This window comes from Camellia sinensis, chromosome 9, assembly GCF_055761805.1.
Source record: "Camellia sinensis isolate YWXY chromosome 9, ASM5576180v1, whole genome shotgun sequence".
Lineage (NCBI taxonomy): Eukaryota > Viridiplantae > Streptophyta > Magnoliopsida > Ericales > Theaceae > Camellia > Camellia sinensis.
Window position 1 is genome coordinate 192567896 of NC_138969.1, and position 27443 is coordinate 192595338.

General features: G+C 36.8%; 2 protein-coding genes and 1 long non-coding RNA gene across 3 annotated transcripts; all 3 read right to left on the reverse strand.

Moving 5' to 3' along the window:
- Positions 1 to 336: 336 nt before the first annotated feature.
- Positions 337 to 7324, reverse strand: LOC145798923 (uncharacterized). Its single transcript, XR_014340813.1, has 2 exons — positions 4721 to 7324; positions 337 to 953 (listed from the first exon to the last, which is right to left on the reverse strand). It is a non-coding gene; the product is annotated as an uncharacterized LOC145798923 (long non-coding RNA).
- Positions 7325 to 9797: 2473 nt separating this feature from the next.
- Positions 9798 to 18604, reverse strand: LOC114266440 (chitin elicitor receptor kinase 1). Its single transcript, XM_082888309.1, has 9 exons — positions 18260 to 18604; positions 16420 to 16622; positions 15837 to 15926; positions 15334 to 15427; positions 15093 to 15244; positions 14928 to 15019; positions 10989 to 11127; positions 10278 to 10376; positions 9798 to 10194 (listed from the first exon to the last, which is right to left on the reverse strand). The coding sequence occupies exons 1-9, from the start codon at positions 18378 to 18380 to the stop codon at positions 10030 to 10032; spliced, it is 1155 nt and encodes a 384-aa protein (XP_082744435.1). The 5' UTR covers positions 18381 to 18604; the 3' UTR covers positions 9798 to 10029.
- Positions 18605 to 18673: 69 nt separating this feature from the next.
- Positions 18674 to 23014, reverse strand: LOC145798924 (chitin elicitor receptor kinase 1-like). The gene is made up of 2 exons (XM_082888310.1): positions 22336 to 23014; positions 18674 to 19223 (listed from the first exon to the last, which is right to left on the reverse strand). Exons 1-2 carry the CDS (start codon positions 22946 to 22948, stop codon positions 19111 to 19113), a joined length of 726 nt encoding a protein of 241 aa, XP_082744436.1. The 5' UTR covers positions 22949 to 23014; the 3' UTR covers positions 18674 to 19110.
- Positions 23015 to 27443: the final 4429 nt, after the last annotated feature.

Sequence of the window (27443 nt, forward strand, 5' to 3'; positions counted from 1 at the left end):
TAGTCACAAATTAATGAAAAAGAAAAAGCTTATAATTTAATTATTAATATATATAAATTTTTCCATTGAATTGAAATTCTTTTTGAGAAAGTACCTTGATGCGTAATTTTCCTTAAAATAAAAAGTGTTCATAATTTTTATTATGAATTTAATCTAGAAAGATTATGCATGATTTAGATTCAATTTTAGTATGATGATTTTCTTGATAAAAGTTTTTAGGTATGTAGCATTGAAATACTTGGATACTTGGTTTTCTAAAAAAGAAAAATGCTAAAAACAACCTTAAGAACATTTGTTAGTGTTGAAAAAGTGTGTAAAAAACATTTGAAAGTGTTAAGAAATATGTGAAAAATATATTGAAATTATAATTCTTTTGACATTAAGTACTTCTTTTGATCAACCAAAAACTTTATTGACGAAAGAAACCTTACAAGAAAGGAAAAAGACATCAATAAAGGGGAAAGAAAAAGGGGGATGTGAGGGAATGATGCAAAGCATCAAACCAGGTACCAATAGGTGAGGAACTGTCACGACCCAAACCTGCCCCTATGGGTTTAGCACCGTAACCGGCCAGTAATCCGTGATTACCGAAGGCCTGCATAACAGTAATAACAGTAATACAGAGTACAGGGGCTGGCGGAAGCCAAAACAGTAATAAAAGATGTCTAGTGAGTTGTGACAGTCTAGATGCAAAAAGACTTTTCATACATATACATATTCAGAACCAAACAGTATATATATACATATACAATCATTCAGGTTAGGGGCCAAATCCCTACCATAACAGTACAGTACAAGTCTATACAAAACAGAGACAGAAAGGGGGAATCTAAAACACCCCAAAGCAGCCTTCGCTTGGACACACTTGGAACCTCGCAGTGAGGCACGTTGGTTGGCTTGACAAAAAGGGAGTTTAACCCAACGCTCCTAACTCCGATCTGGTGCCTGGATACCTACATATATATATAAACAGTAAGCTAAAGTCCAGTGAATAACATATACGTAAAGAGGTTAAGAATGAATGTCCTTTCAGTATTTAAAATAGTCATTTGAACAGTATATCAGTTATTCGATTATAGCAGTCATACGTAGTACATCCAATAGCAAACAGTATAGTAGGTCTTAATAGACCGAACAGTCAATTGATGGCCATCATATTAGTAAACAGTAGTGGTTCCAACATGGGAACCGACAGAAATCTCTGTGACAGTAGCAGTATAGTACAGTAACAGTAAATTGCTATGGATGCCACGAATACAGTTCGCAATTACGACAACCATTTATTCAGTAAGAAATATCATTTCAAAAAGCAGTATAGTTGATTATTCAGAAAATATTCATGATTGAATATATCTTTACAACATTGTTACTCACAGAGTTCTGGGCTACAGATAGGCTAGTGAGCGTCCTCGAATGCCAACCCTACACAGTTACAAGATGAACACACACTAAGTTGCACGTTTGGGAAATAATAACTTAGTCCCTATCTTGACTCAGCGTGGTTCTATAGCATTATCGTCATTAAGATGCCTTAAACTAGGCCTAGGAATGCTTAGGATGGAATGAGGATGCAAAGATGCACTTTAAAACATTTTTTAGATTTTTCAGAAAACAGGGGTCCCGCTCGAGCGTGGCTTTCTACGCTCAAGCGGATATACAAACAAAGGAGCTTCGCTCGAGCGTGACTTTCCTCGCTCGAGTGGACTACAAAAGTACTAGATGCATGAAATTCACGTTCGACGAGCGCTCGACCCCCGCTCGAGCGTGAGACACAAGTCCTCGCTCGAGCATGCATTCCCTCGCTCGAGCGGGCTGTAAACACATGCAAAGTAATGGATACACGCATTTCACGCTCGAGCGCTACTTTTCTCGCTCGAGCGGACTGCATGAACTTAGAGTGTACGCTCGAGCGTGGATTCAAAATCTGGAATTTCCAGATTTGTCTCCAAGCATGAAACTCAACATTTAAAGCATCAAATTCGGTCATTTTAGGCTAATTTTTTGGAAAACACTTTAAAACTCATAGTATGACATGTTTCAAAGATCAATTTGCAAAATCAAAGCCCAAAGGTGAGTCAATTAAACAAAATTTCAAATAAACTTCAAGAACATAAGGTGTATGTAACATGCATGTGTTCAATTGAAATCAAAGCTTCAAATACTTGATCAAATGAGTCAATTCACTCAAAAACATGATGAATTCATGAATTATAACCCAAATATGGACATGCATGTGAGGATCGCCATGAAATCAACCTCACAACTCAACAATGTACACATGCATGCATGATTACCTACTCAAATTAACATTTAAACCAAATCTTGACTCTAAACTCTAATTCACCAAGAACCATGCAAGAAGTAACTTAAATTCATAATGGAGAAGATGAATTCTCTACCTTAGGTCCTCAATTCAAGGTAGAAGCTCAAATATGCAATGAATTCTTCAAATCTTCTAAGTCTCAAGAAAATTTTGATGAACTCAAGCTCACTTCCAACTCTCTAGCTCTCTCTCACGTTTTTGGTCTCTAGAGGAAATGAATGGCATATCAAACATGAGGGAAGTAGAAAAAAAATAGTCTAGGATTGTCCACTAAGTGGCAATTTGGTAATAAAGCCAACTAATGTAATTTTAACCTTAATTAATCCAATTTAATCACTCCAAATCACATTTCAATTAAACATGCCATAAAATCACATAAATTCTAATTAACACAAAACACTAATCAGTTCTGGATTCGGCCGCCGATAAGGCCTTCAATTTACAATTTAAAACATAAAACATGAACAGATAAATCAATGACAAACAGATAGAAATGCATTTAACATAACACATTCATGCAATCAGTTTAGGATTTCATCCTAATCAGTTACTTATCATGTTTAGTCACAGTTTAGCAGTAATCAGTGGTGACGGTTGTCACAGGAACCAACAGATACACAAAAGCACAACAACACAACTAAGACTAAACAGCACATACACATAAGCAATTACATAGCACAGCAGCACAACCAGGACTAAAACAAGATTAGCCCAACCATCAAGACCAGCAGACCCTCAGTGGGACAATGCTACCCAAACCAGCAACCCATCAGCCTACAGAACTACAAAAAGTTGCATTATGCCCCTAGCAGCCAACATCAAGACTAGCAGACTCCAACACAAAAAGTTACAAAACTACAGAACTACAGAACTATAGAATAAAGTAGAACAAGCTAACAAAATTATAGACACCAGAGTAGAACAGGCAGCACAAAGCAAAACTACAGAACTACAGACCAAACTGCAATGCACAGAGCCAAGCACAACAGCAAAACTTAGCAGACACAGAGTAAGTAGACACAACCAGCAACACAAAAGTAGACCAAAGTAGATTGAACTTCACTAATAATATTTGGCAACACCAAGCTCACTCTGGAGATAAAACTTTGGAAAGGATTTTGTATGTGAGGTTCATTAAACTGATTGGTTTGAAGTCTATAAGGCTCGAAGGACTAACCACCTCGGGAATTAGGGCAATAAAGGAACTATTCAGACCTTTAACCAATCTGCCATTGGAGTGGAACTCTTGTAAGAATTGGAAAATATCTTTCTTCATCACTTGCCAACACTTTTGGACACAAGCCATGTTGAAACCATCCGACCCAGGGGCTTTGTCCCCATTACTTTCCTTCACCACCCTCCCGACTTCTTTCATGGTAAAGGGAGCTTCCAAAACCTCTTTGACCTCGGTTGAACTGAAAGTCACAAACAAACCAACTAATTTTGGTCTACAAGCCCAATCTTTTGAAAAAACTAAGGAGAAATGCCTTAAAACTACTTGTTTAATCATTCCCGGTTCAACATACCTTATTCCATTAAACAACACTAAATCCGACAAGTTTCTACTTTGCCTTTTGCTAGCAATGATATGAAAGAATTTGGTGTTCTTGTCCCTATTATGTGCCCAATTCAACCTGGATTTTTTGAACCAAATTCTATCATTCCTCTTCCTAAACTTCCAAACCAGATTACTAATTTCCCTCCTATTTGTAGTTTCTGGAGAGTTGAGTGGTCCTAATTCAGCTAATATATCTAAAGCATGTAGATCATCTTCAGCCTTTTTCAGTTGGTTCACCACATTTCCAAATACTTTAACATTTCATTTTTTCAACTCCAATTTCAATAAGCTGAGCTTCCTCATTAGTTTATAACTAGCCCAACCTTGGACAGAGGACTCAACCCAACACTTCTCCACTGTTGTTAGGAAGTTGGAATGGAGAGCCCATGCATTTATAAATTTGAAAGGCCTAGGACTCCAATTCCTCAAATCCTCCATAAGCAGTAGGGGACAATAATCAGAAACTCCCCTAGGTAGGCCCCAAAGTTTGAAACAATATTTCTCCAACCAGATTGGCTCCAGAAGAAAACGGTCAATTTTAATCCATCTCTCGCCTTCCAATGAGTTACACCAAGTGAATTTTCTACCAAGCAAATGGATATCAACTAATGCCAAATGGTCAATGAAATTGTTAAACTCTGGCATACCTCTGTCTCACCTATTACAGCCTTTCCTGTCAATCATGAACCTTATCTTATTGAAATCCCCTCCTAGACACCAGGGCTTCAAGAAATGTTACTTCAGATTAATTAGAGAATCCCAAAGTTTCCTTCTCCTAACAACATCATTCGGTGCATAAATGTTAAGAACAGTACATTCAAAAAGATCATGAGTGGAACCTGATAGGATGATGAGATTTCTGGTGCTGCAACACTCTGACAAGAAGAATATATCTGGGTTCCAGATACATAACAGTCCCCCTGAACTCCTTTTCCGCATCCACAGCCAAAAATTCCATATTGTCCCATGGCCATACTGATTTTGCATCTTTAACTTGTATATTACTTCGCTTGGTCTCTTGAATAAGAAGGATATCAATTTGCCTATCCTTAACCACACTTTTGATTCTGCATCTTTTCTCCGACCTTCCCAAACCTCTAATATTCCAGGATAACATCTTCATTACAAACATATTTGCTACACTAACCCCTAGTTGACAGACCTGCTAAGTGCTACCATCTACCAAACCTTGATCAACACCTGCTACTCTTTGTGTATCTCTGACTTCCATATCAACTAATTTGCTTATCACTTCCGAGTCTTTACCTTCAAAATTGATGCCCAGAGATTTACCAAGATGAATGTTGTCTTGTGCTTCCTCAATTAACTTCCTTCTTCTTCGACTAAGTCTACTGGATTGACTATTTTACAAAATTGACAGGGATATAGCCGTTGCAGCAGCCCTAAAGATTGCTCCCTTTTGGAAAAAATTGGGAAATGGATGACCTTTGCAGTAAAGTCTTCTCTACCCTTTACTTCTGCCACCTGGTCCACCACTTTGCCTATGAATAGAGAAGTTGACTAATGAACCTTGAGAAGAACTAGACCCGTCTGCACTATTCAGGGCTTAAGCCATATGATTACCAAGAAAATTGAAGGTATGTGGTGACAGGTTACAGTAGAGAATAGGTGCAACAGGGGGCCCAACACCAGATACCCTCTGCTGGGCTTCCCCAATAACCACCTCCAGGTTGATATTGGGCCTCTGTCTTTCCGACCCATTAATACTTTTCATAAAGCCCTGAGTACAAATACCTTCCTCTAGTGCAGTGATTTTATCTACATTCAGCTATACTGATGGCTCTTTCAACCTCCCTCTCCTCAATCTACTAATAGCTCCCTCGAGTGGTTTTTCAAAACTGCTACCTACAACATCTGCTTTAGTCTCGGACACCCAACTTTTGTGATCATCTTTAGCAGCTTTGGTGCTCTATGATGTGACCATTTTGCCGTTGGCCACCACCTCCTCCATGCATGCTCCCCTTCATATCCCTTCATCACTGCCTCTTTCACTATCTTCTAACGCAGGGCTATGAACATCTCTTTGCTTCTGATCATCCCCATTTATAGATGCTCCTTTCCCCAGCTGTCTACAAACACATTGGGACATACTCCTCTCCATTACCATAGAGGAGTCAAGATTCTCGCAGACTCTCACGGGAAACTCCTTGCCTTTGTTTTTTACCATCACCACACTATTGATAAAATCCATACAACTGGTGATAATTCTAACCTTGCCATATTGAATGGAAGTTCCTCTGGTACTATTCTCATCAAATTGGACCACTTCTCCCCATAAAGTTCCTATACTTCTGAAGGTTTCAACATTCCATAAATTAAGGGGAATGCCAAAGCAACTAAGCCAAACACATCTCTCTTGAGTAGGAATTGCTCTAGCTTTCCATTCCTAAATTGAAACACACCAGTCGAAAATCCACTCCTTTAAACTCTCAACACGACTCTTCATCTCTTGGATTGAATTAAAGGTTAGCACAACAACACGTCCACTACCCATTCGGGCAACTGTGTCCTTGAGCCCTCTTCTCCTGCATTCTTGCACAAAATTTGAGAACGCAAAAAAGAATTTAAGTTTAAGAAATAGACTCTCATATAGCCAAGCATTCCCAGCTTCCTTAGCATGAATGGACAAGAAGCTATTTTGACAAGGAGTTCCTTTTTTCACCATCTCAGCAAAGGACTTGAACCCTGCTGTTTGGAGCCCTTTATGAGGGCCAAGCGCTAATCTGGGATTGGCATGATGAGGGCCCATTGCTGATCTGGGATTGGCATGTGGATGACTCACTCTTCACCAAAGAGATAGCTTATCTTTGTTTGATTGCAAGACTTGTCCTTTTTGATACTCTACTTCCTTGACTTTAAGTTCCTTGTTATCCCACCATAATCCATTTGCTTTTTGCACAGCCACTGCAACAGCTACAAGGAAATCGAATCGCACAAACACAAATCTTGATCCAGTGACTTTCCTTTTTTTCCTGGGTATGTAGACATCTTTCACTACTCCGAACTTAGAAAATAGCCCGAACAGGTTCTTCGGATTCATGGACTCAGGGATCTTATCCACAAAAACGGTAAACAAACCTTGATGATGGGGATCGAAAACTGGTTTCCTAACTCCATGCTTTCTAATTATTGGGCTCCATCCTCCTAAATCTGTTAGGCTTTTTTCTTTCTCTCTCGGATTACTAGGTCTTGCTCTCCAACACTCCCTCTCTGTTTTCTCTCTCTCCACTTTCTTTTTTTTTATCAGATTTCGACATTAAGTACTTCTTATTGGCTGTCATTAGCAAAATCCTTTAAAAAATGTAAGAATCTCATTTCAAACTACAGAAATCTTAAAACATAGGGAAAATATTTTGTGATACATTTGTTAACTTAATCAAAAAGTTAAAAAGTCTGCTTGGTTAGAGTTTTTCAAAAACTCTTTTCAAAAAATTCTACTTTCTTATTTTTCGTGTTTTTTTATTTTACTGAATTTTTTAATATTTTAAGCAATTTTTTTAAAATTTTAGACATACCTAACATAAATATACCTAAAAAGTAAAAAATTTGTGAAAGAAACCTTTTAAAAATTCACTAAATACCAAAAATACAAAAAAATACGAGAATTCAGTACATTTTTTTGTATTTTTATGTATTTATTAATTTTTAAAAATATTTTTCACAAATTTTTTACTTTTTAGATACATCTAAATAAGGTGCATCTAAAAAAGTAAAAATAATGTTTAAAATTTAAAAAATATTCACTAAAAACAAAAAAATACGAAAACAAAAAAAACTCAGTTTTCAAAAAATTTAATCTAAAAAACTCAAACCAAACACATTGATTAATTTTTTTTTTAAACAATTATTACAAAAGATTCAAATATCTCAGTAATTTATGATTTTCGATTCAACTAAAAAGTTATTCTCAGAGATATTTACTTTTTTTATCTCATAAAAAAAGCAAAAAAAAAAATAAATAAATTTCTACAATAGTCAATTTCCAAACGACACTTGAATCAATTCCAGTAGATTTGGAAGCCATTTCGAAAGAAGTTGGGGAGCTTTGGTTAGAGAATGGACAAAGTTTGACAAATCCTTTCGGTGTCGTTTGGTAACACTTACGTTTTCAATTTTCTGTTTATATTTATGAAAATTTTAAAAAACTCAAATAAAAACTTGTTTGGTAAAATTTTTGATTTATAAATCAGTGGTTTTAGTTTATAAATTTAGCTAAAAAATAAAAACACAAAAAATATGTTTCCGTTTTGAGTTTCGAGTTTTTTTTTTTTTACCACCCAACACTAGCCACCACCCACCACCATTTTCCACCACTGTCTTCCGCTACCACCACCCACCCCCCACCACCACCTGCCACCACCACTCACCACCCACCTGCCACCACCACTCACCACCCACCACCACCCATCTGCCACCCACTCGCCACCACCACCCATCCCTCGTCGCCGCCACCACCACCACCCACTTGCCATCCACCCGCCACCACCCACCACCCGCCACTACCATCCACCGCCCGCCACCATCACCCGCCACCTACTTGCCACTACCAGCCACCACCTGCCAACCACCACTACCAGCCACCTGCCACCCACCCCCCACCACCACCCACCACCCCCCACCACCACCATCACCCACCCGCCACCTACTTGCCACCGCCACCCATTCGCTACCACCTACCATCCGCCACTGTCACCCACCCACCTGCCACCTACCCACCACCACCCACTACTACCTGCCACCACCACCGCTCACTCGCTACCACCCACCACCCGCCACCGTCACCCACCCATCCACCCGTCACCACCCACCACCACCCGCCTGCCACCACCACCCACAACCACCCACTCGCTACCACCCACCACCTGCCACCGTCACCCACCCATCCACCATCACCACTCACCACCCACCCACCACCACCCGCCATCCGCCACCCGCCTGCCACTACCACCCACTCGCTACCACCCGCCACCCGCCACCGTCACCCACCCACCCACCACTACCACTCGCTACCACCCACCACCCACCACCGTGACCCACCCACCCACCACCACCACCCACCGTCACCACTTTCCACCACCGTCTTCCGCCGCCATTTGCTACCACTTGCCATTTCTCACTTTTTTTTTTATATTTTTAAAAATTTTTAAACATTTTTTCAATTACCAAACACGTTTATAGTTTATGTTTTTCTAAAAATAAATAAAAACCAGTTTATAAATTTTTTATAAATATAAACTGAAAACGTAAACGTTACCAAACACACAACATTTTTGAACTTATGAAAGTTTTTCCCTTATTTAAAAAAAAAAAAAAAAATTGCCTACCACCTAAAATTATCTTTGGAAAATAATTGGTAGTATTATAAGCATACAATTTTTTAGATTATGCATATATTTATCATCTGTCTCTATTGAAAAAAAGACTGAAATCAAATCATACGTGGTTATTATTGTCACAAGTAGTTCTAGAGTCCCAGAAAAAAAAATTAAAAATTTATCTAGAATTTGCAATGAATAGCCAAAATTTATTCATGCTATGATACATCAAGAAGTTTAACCTTACACCATAGATCTAAAAATCTGGATAATTTTCTAGGCACTTTTCCAGGCGCCTAAACTTTTCTCTATTGTCATAGCTCGAAACCTGCGATAATTCTCTGGGTAAACATGAAATTTCACATTGCTGCCAATGCACAACTTCATGGCTTGTGACTCAAAAATTACTAAACAATTACTAGTATTATTCCACTACCTACCTCAGTTCAACCTTTCTTCAAAACATTCTTCATCTTGGCGATTTACAACTAACCATATGCCTTAGATTCAAATCAATTACCATGAGAAAAAGAAAAAAAGACAAAAGAAAGTCAAATCAATGATGGAGCTGCAATTATAATTGTTTCTAACCAATCAATAACACAAACAAATTTGTATTCATCATGAAACTGGTTTTATAATGAACAAAAGCAAAAAAACCTTTAAACTGTATAGCAAGAAAAGTTGATCTAGTATCTTTTGATCTTCTTTTTACCTCAATATCATCTCCTCTTAGTTCTTTTTTCTCTTTTAGAGATGTGATTGCTTTCTTTATACAAGTAAAGTAGCAGACATTTACAAACACGCGCACTCTACCTTCCTGACATTAGATTGATCGGACCATGGTTTTCATAGAACGAGCCAACATCCCAATCCTCAGTTGATGATGAAAGTGTCATTAGTGCAACCACAATTGATCTCATGCTCGGTCTCAATAGAGGATTTTCTTGTGTACAAGCTCTGGCAAGTTGTGCCATCTGCAACCAAAAACCACCACCATACTTTTATCAAAATTAAGAGCAGTTGTCCATAATTTGAACTAGATAGGATCTGATTTCACCTTACGGACTGAGTCAAGAATGTAGTCATCACCAAGCTTGGGGTCAACTAGTTTGCACAAATATTCTTTAGGATCAGACTGATTAGGAATGTCATCAAACTGTATATAACATTGATAAAACACAATTATCATTTGTTCTTGTAGATTCGGGTATTATTAATAAGGATAAAATACACCTATAGTCCCTAAAGTATGCATTCTGTGTCATTTTGGTCATCAAAATTTAAATTTTGCCAATTTTGTTGTTAAATTTTTCAATACGAGTCAAATTAGTCCAACTTTAAATGAGCTATCTAAATCATCAGCATAATTGTAATAAATAAACATATGGTCCTTAAACTATGCATTTTGTATCATTTTGGTCCACAAAGTCATCAATTTTGTCACTTTGGTCCCCAAACACTAATGAAAAAGATGAAGCATAGCCTAATAGTATTTAGGGACTAAATTGACAAAATTTAAAATTTGGGGACCAAAGTTACACAACATGCATACTTTAGGAACCATATGTGAAATTTATTTTTATTTCGTTAATGATTCAGACAGTTATATGAAATGGGACCAATTTGACTCAAATTAGAAACTTTAGGGATGAACTTGACAAAATTGAAACTTAAATGGCCAAATTGACACAAATTTGCATAATTTGAGAACTGTGAATGTGTTTTATTATACTATTAATTAAAAGTTGAGAAAGGGTGGAAGATTTACCAAAGCAACAAGTCCTATTGATTCACTAACAACGTCAGTTGTCTTGGTAATGGCTTCCTTAGCAGATATTAATTCATAAAGAACAACTCCAAAAGCATATACATCTGTCTTGGGGGAAACTTCCCCGTACTGAGCATACCTGCATCCAACAACAACAAAAATTGGAATGTGTTCATGTTCAGACAAATATATATCTAATAAAGTGTATTCAAGATCCTTGCATCAGTGGAATCCCATTATAAAGTTTTTTGGATCAATTGAAAATATATTGTACTAATTCCTCTAGTTGAAGCGTGTCATACTAAGAAGTATAGATACAAATACAGACACGGATACTTATTTGAATTGTTTAAAAAGAAAAGATAGAGAATACTACATAGTAGTAATGATTAACACAGACATCTTGTTTATATAATAGTAATTATGAATTATGACTCTTTTTACCGTTCATGGCAAGATAACTGTGTCTTGGGGAGTGTCCAAAGGCAAGATACGTATGTTTGCGAAGTATCCCCAAAATGTTAGGGTAGAGAAACAAAATTAAAAAATGGGACATGCCACGTGGCGTGTCCAATAAGTATTCCAACATGTTGGCAAAATTCACAGTTCTGGGGATTGTGTGGCATTTTATGTTCTTGTCGCAAAAATTTATAGCAGTAGAATAACCTTTTGAATGATTAGCTAGGGTAAGTATGATAATATACGAGCATGAGAAATACACCATAATTCTTTCTTATAATACGTGTAAAAAAAATGTATAGCATAAATTTAAATGACAATATTGTCTCATTGAGAAAAATGAGGAAAATACCAATAATACAATTCTCTATTTCTCTTTATACATTAAATTTCTACATGGTATCAGAGCAATAAGATTTAGGCCCGTATTTTGTTTTCTCACCGGCGGGCAGCCGGCCGGCAACCTTGCCTTCGCTGCCCGCTGGAATTTTGTACACATACCTTTACTTTCCTGCATCTTCCAACTTTCTTACAACTGTTGTCCCATAGATGGGCTTCATATCTACCAGTCCATCTATGCCTTGTGACACCTCTATACTGTGATATCCTCTGTCCAACCTATACTTTTTCTTTGTTCAAGTTTGATATTTCGACAACAACAGAGCTTCCACTCGAGTAACCAGGCTTCCCATCTAATGCAATCTTTGCACTTGATTTGGAAACACCATCATGGGAGCTTGACCCAGAGATGCTAGGAACCAGAGGACTACTGGGAGAAGCTGACCCACCAGAAGCTGCAGCAATGCTGTTATCGAATAGTGGAACAATGGCCCAGGCAAATGACTCTCTAAGATTGATGATGCTACTGATGATGACATCCCCAGTACCTCGGGGAGGCAATTTGCAGATGCTACCTTCTCTGATTCATCGCATTCAAGAGTTTCAAAGCATCTGGGTGAGTCTCCTCTCCCTGCTTATGAACCTGTGTTTGACTGGGAAAATGAGAGATCGATGATATTTGAGCAACGGAATCCAGAAGCTCATAGGGCACAGTATGGCAGTGGATTGAAGATCTCTGTGAAAGTCTTATCCTTATCTTTTCAAGCAGGGCTAGTTGAGCCATTTTATGGTACAATTTGTTTATACAATAGGGAGAGAAGAGATAAATTATCAGAGGATTTCATCTTCCGTGTGTTACCAGCTGAGATGCGGGATGCTAGTAGTTCTTTTGCACCCACGTTTCCCCTTACTTTACAACCCATGTGCACCTTTTTGACATCCCTGTAGGTCCAGGAGCTATTCCACATACCAACCCATGTGCACATTTTTTTTTATTATTTTCTTCTATTCTACTTTTTTGACCCATCATTCCACCATACCTATTTTTTTATTCTTATTCTTATTATTATTATTATTATACAACACCAACACAACCCACAACCACCCGTCCACTTTTCATCTCTTTATTTTATATATATATCTATATATCTCTTTTTATTATATCTCAAAAAAAAAAAAAAAAAAAAAAAAAACATCATCCTCTCTCTTTCGTTTGATTTCAAACTCCATTATTTTTATTTATTTTCTCCAAACCACTTTCCTTCTTTCTCCCATCTTTCATTTTTGATTTCAAATATATTTTTATTATTTCTTTCTTTATTTTTCTTTCACATTATTTTTAATCTTTTTCCAATTCCATTCATCCCATCTAGCTTTGCATACCAAACCATATTTTATTCATCTCAGGGATCAACCCCGATCACAATTTTACACACAAAAAAAAAAAAAAAAAAAAAATACAAACAAACAACCACATTCACAGGCGGGATTTTTTCTTCTCTACTCTGCCGCCGGTCTCTTCTTCTTGCCTCCGTCCTGGGCTGCCCTTGACGGTGTTGCCTCCGTGTTTCCCACTCCACTGGGCACGATCACTATTCCCTGCTCCTCCACTGCAGCATAGGGCGGACCTCCGAATCGGAACATCACGGTGGCCTTCCGCTTCAGCTCCTTGTTTTCTGCCTTTAGCACACTTATCTCTGCTCGCGCATCCTTATACATGCGTTGGAGCAGAGCCAGCTGGGAGTTTAACTGTTGCACCTCATTTGTCCTGCTCTGTAGCCGGTGCGACAAGTTTGTGACCGCAGTCATGGTTTCCACACATGACTTCAGAGTATACTGATTGGCCTCAATATCAGTTTGCACCGCCATTTTTTGCTCCACCGACCGCATCGGAAAGTTCAACGGAGCAAACACAGAGGTGTTTGGTTGAGGTTCACTGGCCACCGCACCAGTTCTCTCTCTTGTTGACTCATTGAGGTCGGGAAAGAGAGTGAGTAGACCACGGGATGAAGAGGCCATATTCTGGGTAGCTGAACGGGAAGAAGAGGCCATGTTTTTTGGGTTGCTGAGTGTTTCCGAGAAGGGTTGGATACAGAGTATTTACAGATTGTTTCAGAATAACAAGTTCAGAGGTTTCAGTCTGGTTTGGTTTCCTCCGCCTCCGCATTGGTTTATAATGACACTGACGACGCGGCCGACACGCCGCTCTGTCGCTCACGTGCCTCGCCGCGTCCCCGGCTCACCTTTTGATGGCTCGACGCTTTCTGTCGGGCACGACTTTTGATGAAGTGGGCGCGCCTTTTGAGGGCGCAACTTTTGATGGCACGTCTTTTTATGGATTGGGCACGCCTTTTGAGGGTGCGCCGTTTTAGGGGTCCGACAAGACTCTGTAAACTGTCCCGACATTGATTCCGGTTAGCTCCTTTATGGGTCCGCCAAGACTCTGTAAACTGTCCCGATATAGATTCCGGTTAGTTTCTACAAGGGTCCGACAAGACTCTGTAAACTGTCCCGACATTGATTCCGGTTAGTTTCTACAAGGGTCCAGCAAGACTCCGTAAACTGTCACAAAAACTGTCACAACATTGTCTGCTACAACGGTCCGACATGACACCATAAACTGTCTTCTACAACGGTCCGACATGACCCCATAAACTGTCTTCTACACCGTTATGACACCCCCATACAGTGTCCTCTACAACGTTATGACACCACCATCCAGTGTCCTCTACAACGTTATGACACCACCATACAGTGTCTTCACCATCGGTCTGACACGACCATACAGTGTCTCCTATCCTCTTTTATTTTTATGTATTTTATTATTTTGTTCCTCTCTTCAAACTCAAGTTGGCTAGTTTCTATCCTCCTTGAGTTTGCGGGGGGCTGTTAGAATTTACCATCACCTACCACCACTACCACCTCACCTACTCCACTAAACCTAACCCACTACACCACTACCACCTCACCTACTCCACTAAACCTAACCCACTACACCACTACCACCATCCACTACACCTACATCTATATAAGGAACCATTTGTAATATACAGAATATCAACAAGAAATCAATCAATAATACAATTCTCTATTTCTCTTTATACATTAAATTTCTACAAGAGATATATGAACAAATCTTACTCTGGCGGCATATATCCAAAAGTACCCGCGAGATGCGTGTGCAATGAGGTACTCCCAACTTCAATCAATTTTGTTAGCCCAAAATCTGCAACCTATAAAATAAAGTTTAGACTAAGTGAAATAATAAATCACAATCCAAAACGCTAGTACATGCATTTTTACAACCTTTGCATGGAATTTTTTATCTATCAAAATATTTGATGACTTAATATCACGATGAATATAGGCAGGGACAATATGCTCGTGGATGTATTCGAGTCCTCTAGCTGAATCGAGGGCAATTTGTACCCTAGTAGACCATGACAATGGATCTTTCCCTGAAAGCAACACAAGTTATATTTACATAAGATAGATTACAATTACAAGTGAAAAAATTCACACTTGGTAGATTTGTATATATTTTCACCTACACCACGCAGATGTTGACTTAAGTTGCCATTCTCAATGTATTCATAGACTAAACACAATGAGCCCTCCACACAGTAACCTATCAAATGCACCTGTATTCGATTTTTAATGTGATGATATTAGAAATAACTATACTCGATGCAAAAATCCAAAAGGTAAACCACTTTAAAAATGATCTAGGAATAAACACTTCAAAAGCTACTAAAGAATCATACAAATATATATCGAATGTCAAATTTTATTATCAACTGATAGCCCCAAATTTGCAAGACATCTCAAGTGAAAAAGTATGGTCTGTATGTGTTATCCTTACCTAACCCATAATTCAAAATACCAATCAACAAGTTAATGAATATACAAAATGTGTTGCTAATCTCTACACTAGAACTTGGAATCTGTCTTGCTAATGTTCTCGGCATCATATAGATCAACTAAAACAACTTGGAACATTCTAGCACTGTGAATAAAAACAAAAAGAGCAAAAAGAGAAAAGCACAATACCAAGTTCAAGTGATGAACACGTGTTAGAACTTTAAGCTCAGCAAGGAATTCTTTTGATGCCTGCATATCCATCTTCTTAATTGCAACTTTCTGAAATAGTAGCAGTATGAAGAACTCAGCTCTTAATACTTTGAAGAAAACTACAACATCCAATAGGTTAGAGGACAAAAAAAAAAAATCCAAGAACCCAGAAACAATAAATTAGAGGAAACAATATGAAATGATGTTTAGTTACTGCATTTTGACATAGATCCAAGTCTCACCTCCCTAACCATGTTGTTAAGCATGAATTTTAAGAATTTTCTAGGCAATGATCATGCTTTTTCTCTGATACAGAACCTATTTATTATGAGTTTCAAACCTTTTAAGAAATGGCATGTTCACAATTTAAACATTTAAACGTGCTATATTTCTTGTAGAGGCATTGGCTCATGTCACGAATCAATTATGCATTTATGAAACTAAACAATATTTATACTCTACAACCTTCAAAGGATTTGTATGACTAATTGAATGAAACAAGAAGGAATTACAAGTTAGTGAGATGATTGGTACTAGTAGTATGAATGAAACAAAAACAAACCTCGCCTCGTAGCTTTCCATAGTAAACAGACCCAAAGCCACCTTGACCAATCTTATTAGCAATGCTAAAGTCATTTGTAACCTTGGAAAGCTCTTCATAAGAGAACTCCACTGATTTGTCAATGATACCCTTAATCCCTTGGGAAGCACCGCTACCTACAAGAGGTCCTTCTTCTGAAGTTTCCTCCAAGCTAATTACGGGACCTAAATCATAAGAAAGGAAAGATAGGAAAGATTACTCATTCGATGAAAAATATTTCACGTGTGAAAATCAGTGTTTTTGCTTCACATCCACAGTACTTGAGCAAATAACTAATCAAGCAGCACAATATTTGGTCATCAGAAAGTGCAATGCAAACAGGGGGCCACTGTTCAGTAGTTAAAACTCGGCCTATCAACCTTGAGGTTGTGCGTGACAACCACTTGTGCACATGTTGCCAAAGGTATTTAGGTTTGTACCCAATCTACCGTCCCCATAGTCCATTCAATGAGGACTCATGCGGCCATACTTTTTATAAGAAACTGCAATGCGACAACTAGGGTTTTAGTGGAAACTTTTACAAATAACATGACCCCATCCATCAATAAGCTTTTCAATTAATTGGACCTACTAAAGGATCTAGCTAACTAGAGAAACAGTCACTTCCAAAAAACCATTACTTCTCTTGCATTTGGGAAAATTGAAACAAACAAGAATATTTTGTTTGTTTGGTAATGTTTTCGTTTATTCTTTTCAAAAACAAAAACTACTAAAAGTTGAAAGCACCAATCATTTTCATTTTTTTGTGAGAACACTTTTGAAAATTCGAAAATAACTCTTTAGGGTTTCCTATAAAGTGTTTTTTTTTTTTTTTGGTGGAAAATTTTCTTAAAAACTGTTTTTGGAAATAGTTTGCCAAAGAATTTTTATTTTTATTTTTTTGTATTTCTTTTAAAATGAATGCACAAAACTGAAAATGAAAACACATCCAAAACAAACCCTGATTCCTTATCAATTGAATAGTTTCTGCTCGTATGGGATTCTTCTATAGATGACTACATGGACCATTGTGTAAGGTGATCATATATGGAACCAAAACCTAATAAAGGAATAGAAGAGTAAGAGGAAAGAATCAACAAATCATGTAGATTATTGGTTCAATAGAAATGTGTAAAGTTTCACACTTATGAACTCTATTAGGTTGTGTTTGGATCATGAATTTGGGTAGAAATTTGAAAGGAAAGAGGGAAAAGACAGGCGAAATCTATGATCCAAACACAACATTTTCCCTTTCCCTTTCCCTACCTTTCACCTATATTTTTCGTTTCCCTTTTCCAATCCCGACCCAAATCCTCATGATCCAAACATAGCATTTTCCCTTTCCCTAACTTTCACCTACCTTTTTTCTTTTATTAGCCCTTTCCCTTCTCCTTTTCCCCTACTTTCACCTACATTTTCCCTTTTGTTTCAAAATCCATACCCAAATCCCTTTTATATTTCTCTTTCCAAATCTTTATTGAAATTCATGATCTAAACATATCATTTTCTCTTTCCCTACCTTTCACCAACATTTTTCCTTTCGCTTTCCCAATCCCTACCAAAATCCCATGATCCAAACACAACCCTTTCCCTTTCCCTAATTTTCATCTACATTTTCCATTTCCATTTTCGTTTTCATATCCCTATCCAAATCCCTTAAATTTCCACCCAAATTCATTATACAAACACAGCTAAGCAACTTTTGAAGAAAAATGGGCATACATGCACAGAGAATCTTTTTTTTTGGATAAGTAAGTAATTTTATAACCAAAAATACATACACAGAATGGTCTGTGAAGAAAAATCATAAAATAAGGATTACCAAGCTCTTGGTCAAGTGCATGATGATGATCATCAAATGCATTTCTGAGAAATGAGCCCTCCACCACCACATTCTTCTTATTCCTTCTGCAGAACCCAACATAGAAACAAACTGCAAACATCAGAGCCCCAGCAACTCCTGCAACAGATATGCCCGCAATCACTCCACCAGTGATTCCTCTTGCTTCAACTGTGATCACCACCCTCTAAGCTTTAGAGCATCATCAAAAATAATCTTCAAAGCCACATATTTTTAGCTCTTAAAAAAATTACTAGGACAAATTATACCCGTTATCCTATATTTTATCTTCAGTCATTTTGGACCCTTAATTTTAGATTACGTGACCTCGTTTGAGATGTGAGTTAGTTATTTGACTTTTTAATTATTTTTGTTATTTTAGTTCGAACAGATAGATTTTTTTGATTTTTTTGATTTTTTGTGCCTATTTAACTAAAATAATTTATTTTGTCTTATATGACTGTTTTAGCTCAAATGTTTTTCCAAACTAGCTTTCGATCGATAATGGTTTTGACAAAAAAGTATCAGTGAATTGGTTTAGATTAATTTATTGAATTAATTAAATTTATAATTGTGTTTTTAAAAATATGATACATGTTGACATGTGGGTATTTTTCATTAAAAAGTATTTATAGTTGTAATCAATTGAACTAATTTAAGATAAAATAAAAAAATTAAAATAAAAGATAAATTAATTAAAATTATAAAGATCAAAATGATGTAAGAACTAAAATATAGGAATTATATATTGAGATCCTTAACAAATGGGAAAGAAGAACCCACCTTTTGAGCTGGAAAAAAGAAGAAGAAGAAGAAGAAGAAGAAGAAGATAATTAGATAGAAATGTACAAAAGATTTAGACAACTGAAAAAAAAAAAAATGTGAAGATTACATGAAAGTGGCATAAGGTACCTTGATTTAAATGGAGGGTAAGTTCCATTTTGATCTGCATTAAATAGAAAAGCAATTAACTTTCAAATTTAAAAAAAAAAAAAGCAATTAACTTGACAAGGTTTAAGCAGTATAAAACTTGGACAGAGGATAAATATAAAGGAAAATTCTAATTCATATTCATAGCCTAAGAGAGTAATACTACATGGTGTGCTAGCATATGATTTGGTGGTCTTATCGGTGCCAACCTTGTTGATATTGATTTGGTTTGCTATGATACTTTTTGCACTCGTTCATCTCTTTTCTTTTATTGATATAATTGTCTTCTAATTTATCAATAAAGTTTCTTTTTCTTTGTTGATCAAAAAAAAAAAAACATGCACAATTTTTTTTTAAATAGAATTTTACCTAAAAACAATAATGAGTGGTTTAGATTCATTTTGTTTATGGATCTGATATTGCACTATGTAAATCTCATTGACATGTTTACCTTTTTTAAAATTTGGATAATCTTTCTAAATTTATAGTTTTACTTGGAAGAATAAAAGGCCAATGATGGTTTAAAAGGTTGTGATTAATCATAGGCATTGTACAAAAACAAATCAGAATGTGTAAAAAAAAATATGACATGTCAAAAATATATTGAAATTGTATATATATTTTTTATAGAATTTTCATTTCCATTAACATGACTTTTGTAAAATTTTAGAAAAAGAAAGAGAAAAAAAAAAAAAAGGAAAAAGAAAATGACAAAAGTTAAAATCTTTTGTTGTAATGGTGAATAGACACGTAAGCTATCTCAGGGCTCTTACATAAAATTTTTTTTTGCCAGGCGTGATAAACGAATCAAACAGTTTGAGTTTGACTCGTGTTTAACTTGTTAAAAACTCATTCGAGCTCAGTTCGTTAAATAAATAAACCATGTTTAAACACATTTTAGAGCCCGTTAAAGTTTTCAAATCAAGTTTTAACAGTTAATTGTTCGTTTGGCTCGATTCAATAAGTCCAAAATTATATAAAATATCAAATTACTCGAGTTCGGCTCAATAAAAACTCATTTAAGATCGACTCAAAAGTTTAATCAACCAAACTTAAACAAATTTTAAAATTTATTAAAATTATCAAACTAAACTTAAACAATTAACTATTTGACTTGTTCGATTTGTTTCTCATCTCTATTTTTGGCATAGAAAAGTTAAATGTAGCTTTCCACAAGGAGGGGAGAGAATGGTAAAAAATCTTTGCAAAAGTATTTGACAGTACACAAATAAATTTTTTATTAGTTTTGTTATTATTACTAGATATAAAAGTAATGAGATTTATATTAATAAATACATATGAAATTTGTTATACAATTTGATAAAATATTCCCTTAAACTTTACTTAAAAATTAAGATGAAAGCACTAGTCTTGCGTAAGGGTAATAGTGAAGGAAAATAATTGAACACAATCATATTTGAGGAAGTACGTATGTATTTATATAACTACTTAAGTATTATTTGAATCTACTTATTTGCAAGTTATTGTTATTATTATTATTATTATTATTATTTTATTGATAAATGATATTACAAATGAAATTTAATTAATTTCAATCATATGAAAATTAAAGACAATACACGATTAATATAAAGAAAAATTGCAAGATGGGAGAAAATTTCCAAACAAAAATAAAGGAAATAAGACCCATATATAAGTGGGGAGATTCAAATAAAATACAAGTATTCTAGCCAACATAAAATGAAAAGCTGTAAATTTTGAATTCATGTGCATTTTAAATTTAAAAAACTCAAAATAAATTTTAAAATTTTACATTTTTTCTTATATTTTATTTTAGAAGTTGAGCATTAAATTTCCATTTTAAAGCTAAAATAAACTTTGTTATTTTTATTTTTATTTTTATTTTTAAAGTATTACCAAACAAGGCCTTGCATAAGAGTGAGAGTCTATCTTCAACAGTCAAGATGAGTAATATTTGATGGAATCATGTACGTCTAATGAAAAAAGTCTCTTGTGAATTAAGGTGTCAAAATCAATGGTATACATATAGTATAATATATTTTTATTAAACTAAATTATCAAAATTTACTTACATAATTTATTTTTAAAATAATGTAACCCCGATATATTTAGGGCTGGTTTGGCAAATTTTAAAAAATTCAAAAAGTCAAAAAGTCACTATCCTATTTAAGTCACATCATCTTATTTATATCACACTACCTCTCTAACACATCACTTCAAACTCAACTCAAATTTCATAAAAAGTCAAAAAGTATACATATTTAGATCACCCCAAACAACTCCTTATAATTGTGTCCATATTAATGGATGCTATGATTTTAAATAAAAGAATAACACTAATCCTTATCAATATGTATAATAATTTTGTATAATTTTGTTTTTTTGTTTTTATATCACTAATCTACACTCATACACATGCATAAATATATATATATATATATATATATATATATATATATATATATATATATATGTGTGTGTGCCCGTGCGCACGCGCGCGTTTTTATGATAAAACATATATTATTTCATGTATCATTGTATTAATAATATACATGATGTGAAATTCTTTTAATAAAGTAATAATGACATATAAAACAATAAATATTTTATCATATATTAATATAATTATATGATATTGTTGGATTAATTTTCAACAATAGGAAGACTACTACCAACTACTGTGTTGACAAGGTCAAAATGAACTTCGCCGAGTCAATGTGAATGAGATCAAAATGATAAAAAAGTAGAGTACCCTCAATACCATGTGCATGTTCCTCTAGACCAAGTCAAGATAGAGAAAACACAACAATTTTAATCACAACACAAATAGGAACTTAAAAATTATCTAGAAATATTAATATGTGGTTGAGATTCATTCTATACATGAACTTTATAATATGTTCTTTTAATTCTCACTAGACACTCTATTCTTGATACAAATTTGGAATAGTAAATATAAATTTTTACAGTTACTGTAATTTCAATTCAGCAGTAATGAAAATTTATAATATTAACTAGAAATCTATCTTAAAATATGGATCCACACTTGACACTTTAAATCCAATTAGAACAGATTCCACAAGATCAAAAATTTAATCAAACCGAATTACAATACATTTTGAGTTACTTAAAAATTAATAACTAACCTTTCGCCGGCACAAACAATATACCCGACCCATTACCATAGTCGGACCCCATATTATAACGCCGGAGCAACTGCGCCTCCCCGCCGGACTCTGCTGCCACTGACCACAAATCCTCACCGGGTTGAAGCGGGTACGTCGCAAACAACCCATAATCCATGGAAACCTGCCCATCGCCACACGAACAATTCACTGTCACATTAACGGGCACATATTCGGGTATCCGGGTCGGGTCGTACACATTCATCGTTTGGATCCACTCTATGGTTGTGAGATTGGCAAAAACCACCTCTGCAATCTTGGCATAGGTATCAGAAGGTTGAGTTTTGTAGGTGAAAGTATGGCCCAAGAAATCACCATTCAAGCACTCACATGGAAATGGGATGTTGACCCGGGTATTGACCCATATCATATTCGGATTCTGGATATTCGGGTTAAATGAGAGGATTTCAGAGATTTTTTTGCCAAAGATGTGGCTTATGTAAGTGAGGTTTGTGCCTTCCCATATGCTGTATGAAGCTATGGCAAGGTTACAACCACTTCTACACTTGGCATCAACTTTGAAAGAAAAGAAGAGGAGATAGAAGAGAATAAGAACAAGCCTCATTGTGATCATTGTGGGAGAAGAGAGAGAGAGAGAGAGAGAGAGGAAATTGATGGAAAGGAATGATCTAAGATGCCATATGACAAGTGTTGTACATGAACAAAAACAAATATATATTTTATCTTTGAAATTTTGTCTTGACTAATCACATTTTTTATTAATTATTATTAATTTTTGATAGAAAAGGAACAATAACATAAATTAAGTGGACTATAAAGTTCTGGGGTATAGCACCCTCTAGCATCATCTTACAATTGATTTGTAATACCAGTGGAAACATTATGGAAAATATGCAATTCATCAATTGTAATGTTGCCTTGATTTACTAATGTATTTGACTGCTCCCAATTGATTCATGAGGTACCTCCATTTCCAATATATCAAGTAATTATTACATATAAATCTTAAGATAGCCTTAAAAGATAGAAAAGAATAGAACTTTTAACCATTAGTCTACTTTGAAAGTTCAAACTCATAACTTTTCATATGAAAGCAATAATACTATGCTGTTTAGAGAAAAGTTAAGTATATCGTTCCTATTCATTATAGGTATATTGAGAACCACACCAAAAAGAAATGAAAAATGTTATTCGTCAACAAATTTATTTTATCATTTTATTTTACATTCTAGGTATATTCATGCTATTGGAAAAGAGAGGTTTTTGGTGACTTTAATGTGAAATTAAAGTAGGTCTCAATCGTTGCTTGAGGTAGGATTAAATGAGTTTAGATTTTTCATAATAAAGTCTTTATACCACAAAAAGAATAACAAAAAATTATTAAGAATTGAATGAGAAATTGTCGGCTTCATAAATAAAGTATTGAGAATTGTATATAACTACCAATCCCACATTGATTGTAGAAGAAAGCTTTGATGGGTATTTAAACCGCAAAATTTTGATAAGGGCATGGGCCTTTTGGGCATCCAAATTTTTCAAAGGAAAAGAGTTATGGATGCTTAAAAAATGAGCTTGGTCCAAGACTATGATCCAAGTTGGCTATAGCAAAATTGCCACACGCGCACCGCTCGTGCCGGGTCCATGAATCGTGGATCTTGAGACTTAGGCTTGAGGCTTGTTGGGATGGGCTGGATTGGTGGTTCACCAACCTAAACTTTTTGGGCCAAGTCTTTTGTAGATATAAACACTTGTGTATACAGAATATATATCTCATATTATTGTCCCATCAGTTTTGGTCCATTACTCCAACAGTTTTGCAGGAGTAATGAGCATTGGTAGCCAACTTTCATGGTTGAAGACTCCTCCTCCCTCCCCTATTGTGTATAAAAGGAGGCCCATCTTCCTTGGTTTGTTACAGAATTTTTTTGCTTTCAGATTATAGTCATGTTAGTCTTCTCCTATAATATATTCTTCTTGTATGAGAAAGTGCTGCCATTGTCAACTCGCTAAAACTAACAGAAGGCGTTTCTGCGTTAGTCGGTCTAAACCATCTTACACTGGGAGACAGAAGTCGATGTTCTTCCCATACCCACAGTGAGACGGCTAATCTATTTTAAGGACATTGTGGTATCGCGCAGAATTTGATTTGATTCCTTATTTTCAATATTTCGGTTTCATATGTATTTTTATTAATCATGTTTCATGTTATGTAATTTAACTGATTAAATATGAATCTATTTATTTTAATTAATTCACAAATTTATACAACACATGCAATAAAAGCAATATATACGTGTAAAATCCACTATTGTGTTACATAGAAAACCATATATAAATATTTGTCGCACATAATTATCTTGTGTGCATATTTTATGATTTTATTATATGCATATACTATTTAGTTTTTTTTGAACTCCGTTTGGTTAGATTTGAAATTCATTTTAGAAGATAAGTTTTTAAAAAGAGTTTGTCACTAAAAAATAAATAATTTATTTTTAAAATACATTTATCGTTTTTTTTTAAATATCTAATGAGAGGGTAATTTTTGGGAAAATTGGGCCGAACTTCGAGTTTGGTTTTGAGGCCCAAAACGCAGTGGACTAGGTAAAAAGGCCGTACAGAATACTCCGACCCAGAAGGGCAAAGTTACTCCGGCCTTGGGAAGACAAAGCTACTTCGGCCCAAGGAGGCAAAATTACTCCGGCTCGAGAAGAGATCGTTACTTCAGCCCAAGGAAGAGTAAAATTACTCCGGTCTGGAGGCAATTCACAGTTAGGCCGGTCTCAGAGTTAGTCCGGTCGCAGTATGTTCTGAGAAGACCGGTGTCGGAATTAGTCCGGTCGTGACTTACATCGGTTAGGTCGGTCCGAACTTGTTACCTGGAAGTTTGATCTAAGCGCATCAAGGTCGAACAGGGCAGCCGAAGTAAAGAGTTGAAGGAGAAGACCGAGCTAAGGATAGTTCGGCCTTCTGTGGCTCGGTATAGCCAAGTTTACTTCGGTCAAAAGGAAGTTCGGCCGTAAAGAAAACCATCCCACTTGGTTTAAGCAGTGGGGGAGGGTGTGAAAGGATAAGCATTATCCTTAAGAGTATGAATCCTAGGAGGACTCTGCATGGAGAAATACAAGTCCTACCAGGATTGTGCCACGGGAAACTTATAAAAGCTCACAAGCATCACCTTGGAGGAGGTAAAAAAACATAATCTTTCTGAGAACTTAGAGCTTTGTCTATTTGTCAAGTTTTCTGACTTAGGCATCGGAGAGGTTTCCGGCACACACCCGCCGGCTAGCTCACGTTTGTGTTTTCAGGTGACAAAGCGACGTCGTACGGAGGAGCGTGGATTTGGTCAACAGGATTATACGAGGAGAATTATTTCCTCCCCGTACAATTGGCGCCGTCTGTGGGAAGAACAGACAAGAACAAAAACCTCTTGACTAAGCTTCTCCTTTTCTCATTCAATGGCACACATTGAAGACTTGCCGCAGTCCGCCGTCGACGGACTAACTCCAGAAGGGGGCGCAAGGCGTGAGGGATTACCTACTGTCCCTCCCATGACGGACTTGGAGCCTCAGCAACATAATTCCAGGAGGAGTGGCAGGGGAAGGCGGAATGGCAGCCCTCGTCACTCTCAAAGTCCCGACAGGCAAAGGAGGAGGATTGATCCTCAAGCCCTGGAAAATCGCGTAAAGGAACAAGATGAACTAATTCGAAGAATGGCGGCGGACATGGAGACTTTAAAACGCCAGATGAAGACTAAAGATGTGGCGACAGGAGAGGGGCGCAAGCATAAGACGCCCCCTCGCCACTCAGAAAGTCGTAGTAGGAATACTACACCCTCTCAAGGAGAGAGCAGAAGCCTCAGGACAGGCGACACTCACTCCTTATCTTCAAGGACTCGTCACTCCAGGTCTGAGAGGATGAGATCCGAAAGATCATACACTGAAGGAAGCACCTATTGGCCTTCACATTCACACCAAACCAGATCCAGACAAACCGAGCTACCCAGGTCATCCGACTTACGAACCGTGCTAGAAGAAAAAGCACGATGCAAGGAAGATGCCAGGGCAAGGGATCCACACCGAGTTTCGGCCTTACAACGGTTGGCTCCTCGGACGCACGGAAGCGTCGAGGTTGGAATGCCAATACCACGACCGGCCTACGAACCAACGGACAAGGCATTGGCAAGACTACAGACCTCGCCGTTTGTCCCAGCGATCGAAAACGCACCCTTACCATCAGGCTTCCTTCAGCCGAAGTTCAATACATATGAAGGGAAGACGGACCCGTATTCACACTTGAGCCACTTTCGCCAAGTCATGGCCGTATACAGGCGAAACGAGGCCTTAATGTGCATACTTTTCCCATCAAGTCTGGGCGACCTGGGCCTGACTTGGTTCGAAAAGCTCCCAGAGGGTAGCATAGCCTCCTGGGCCCAATTGGCAGAAGCGTTCGTAACAAGGTTTCGGACAAACACAAAAACACCGGTGGAAATAGACCAGTTACTCTCCATCGACATGGGTGAAAAAGAGACCCTCAGATCTCACAACAGTCGCTACTGGGAGACATTCAACCAAATTGGAGACTGCCCAACCAATCTAGCCATTGCACAGTATAAAAGAGGTCTACCAGTAGGGAATAGACTAAGGGATTCAATTACAATGACGCCACCCCTCACCATGGAAGCCCTGATGGAGAGAGTGCATCAGCACATCAGGGTAGAAGAAGATGGCGCACGTTCCAAAACCAAAACAAGTGCGGCCACGGTACCAGAAAAGAAAACCTCAGCAAAGGTTAATACGGTGGACCGAAGTAACAAAAACGGACGTGGCAGACGAGATAACGGAGAAGACCCAGACAAAAGATGGCTGAGAATTCGCACTGCCATAACCACGGTGTTCAAAAAACCAATATATCGGATTCTGAGCGAAATCAAGGATGAGCCTTTTGTCAAGTGGCCAGCCAAGCTTGGGGAAGCTCAGAAGAATTACGACGACAGATCACGGTGCACCTTCCACAAAGAAAAGGGGCACCGAACTGAGAATTGCACGCCCCTAAGACAACATTTAGAAGAATTGGTGGCAGCAGGCCACTTGGACGAATACATTGAA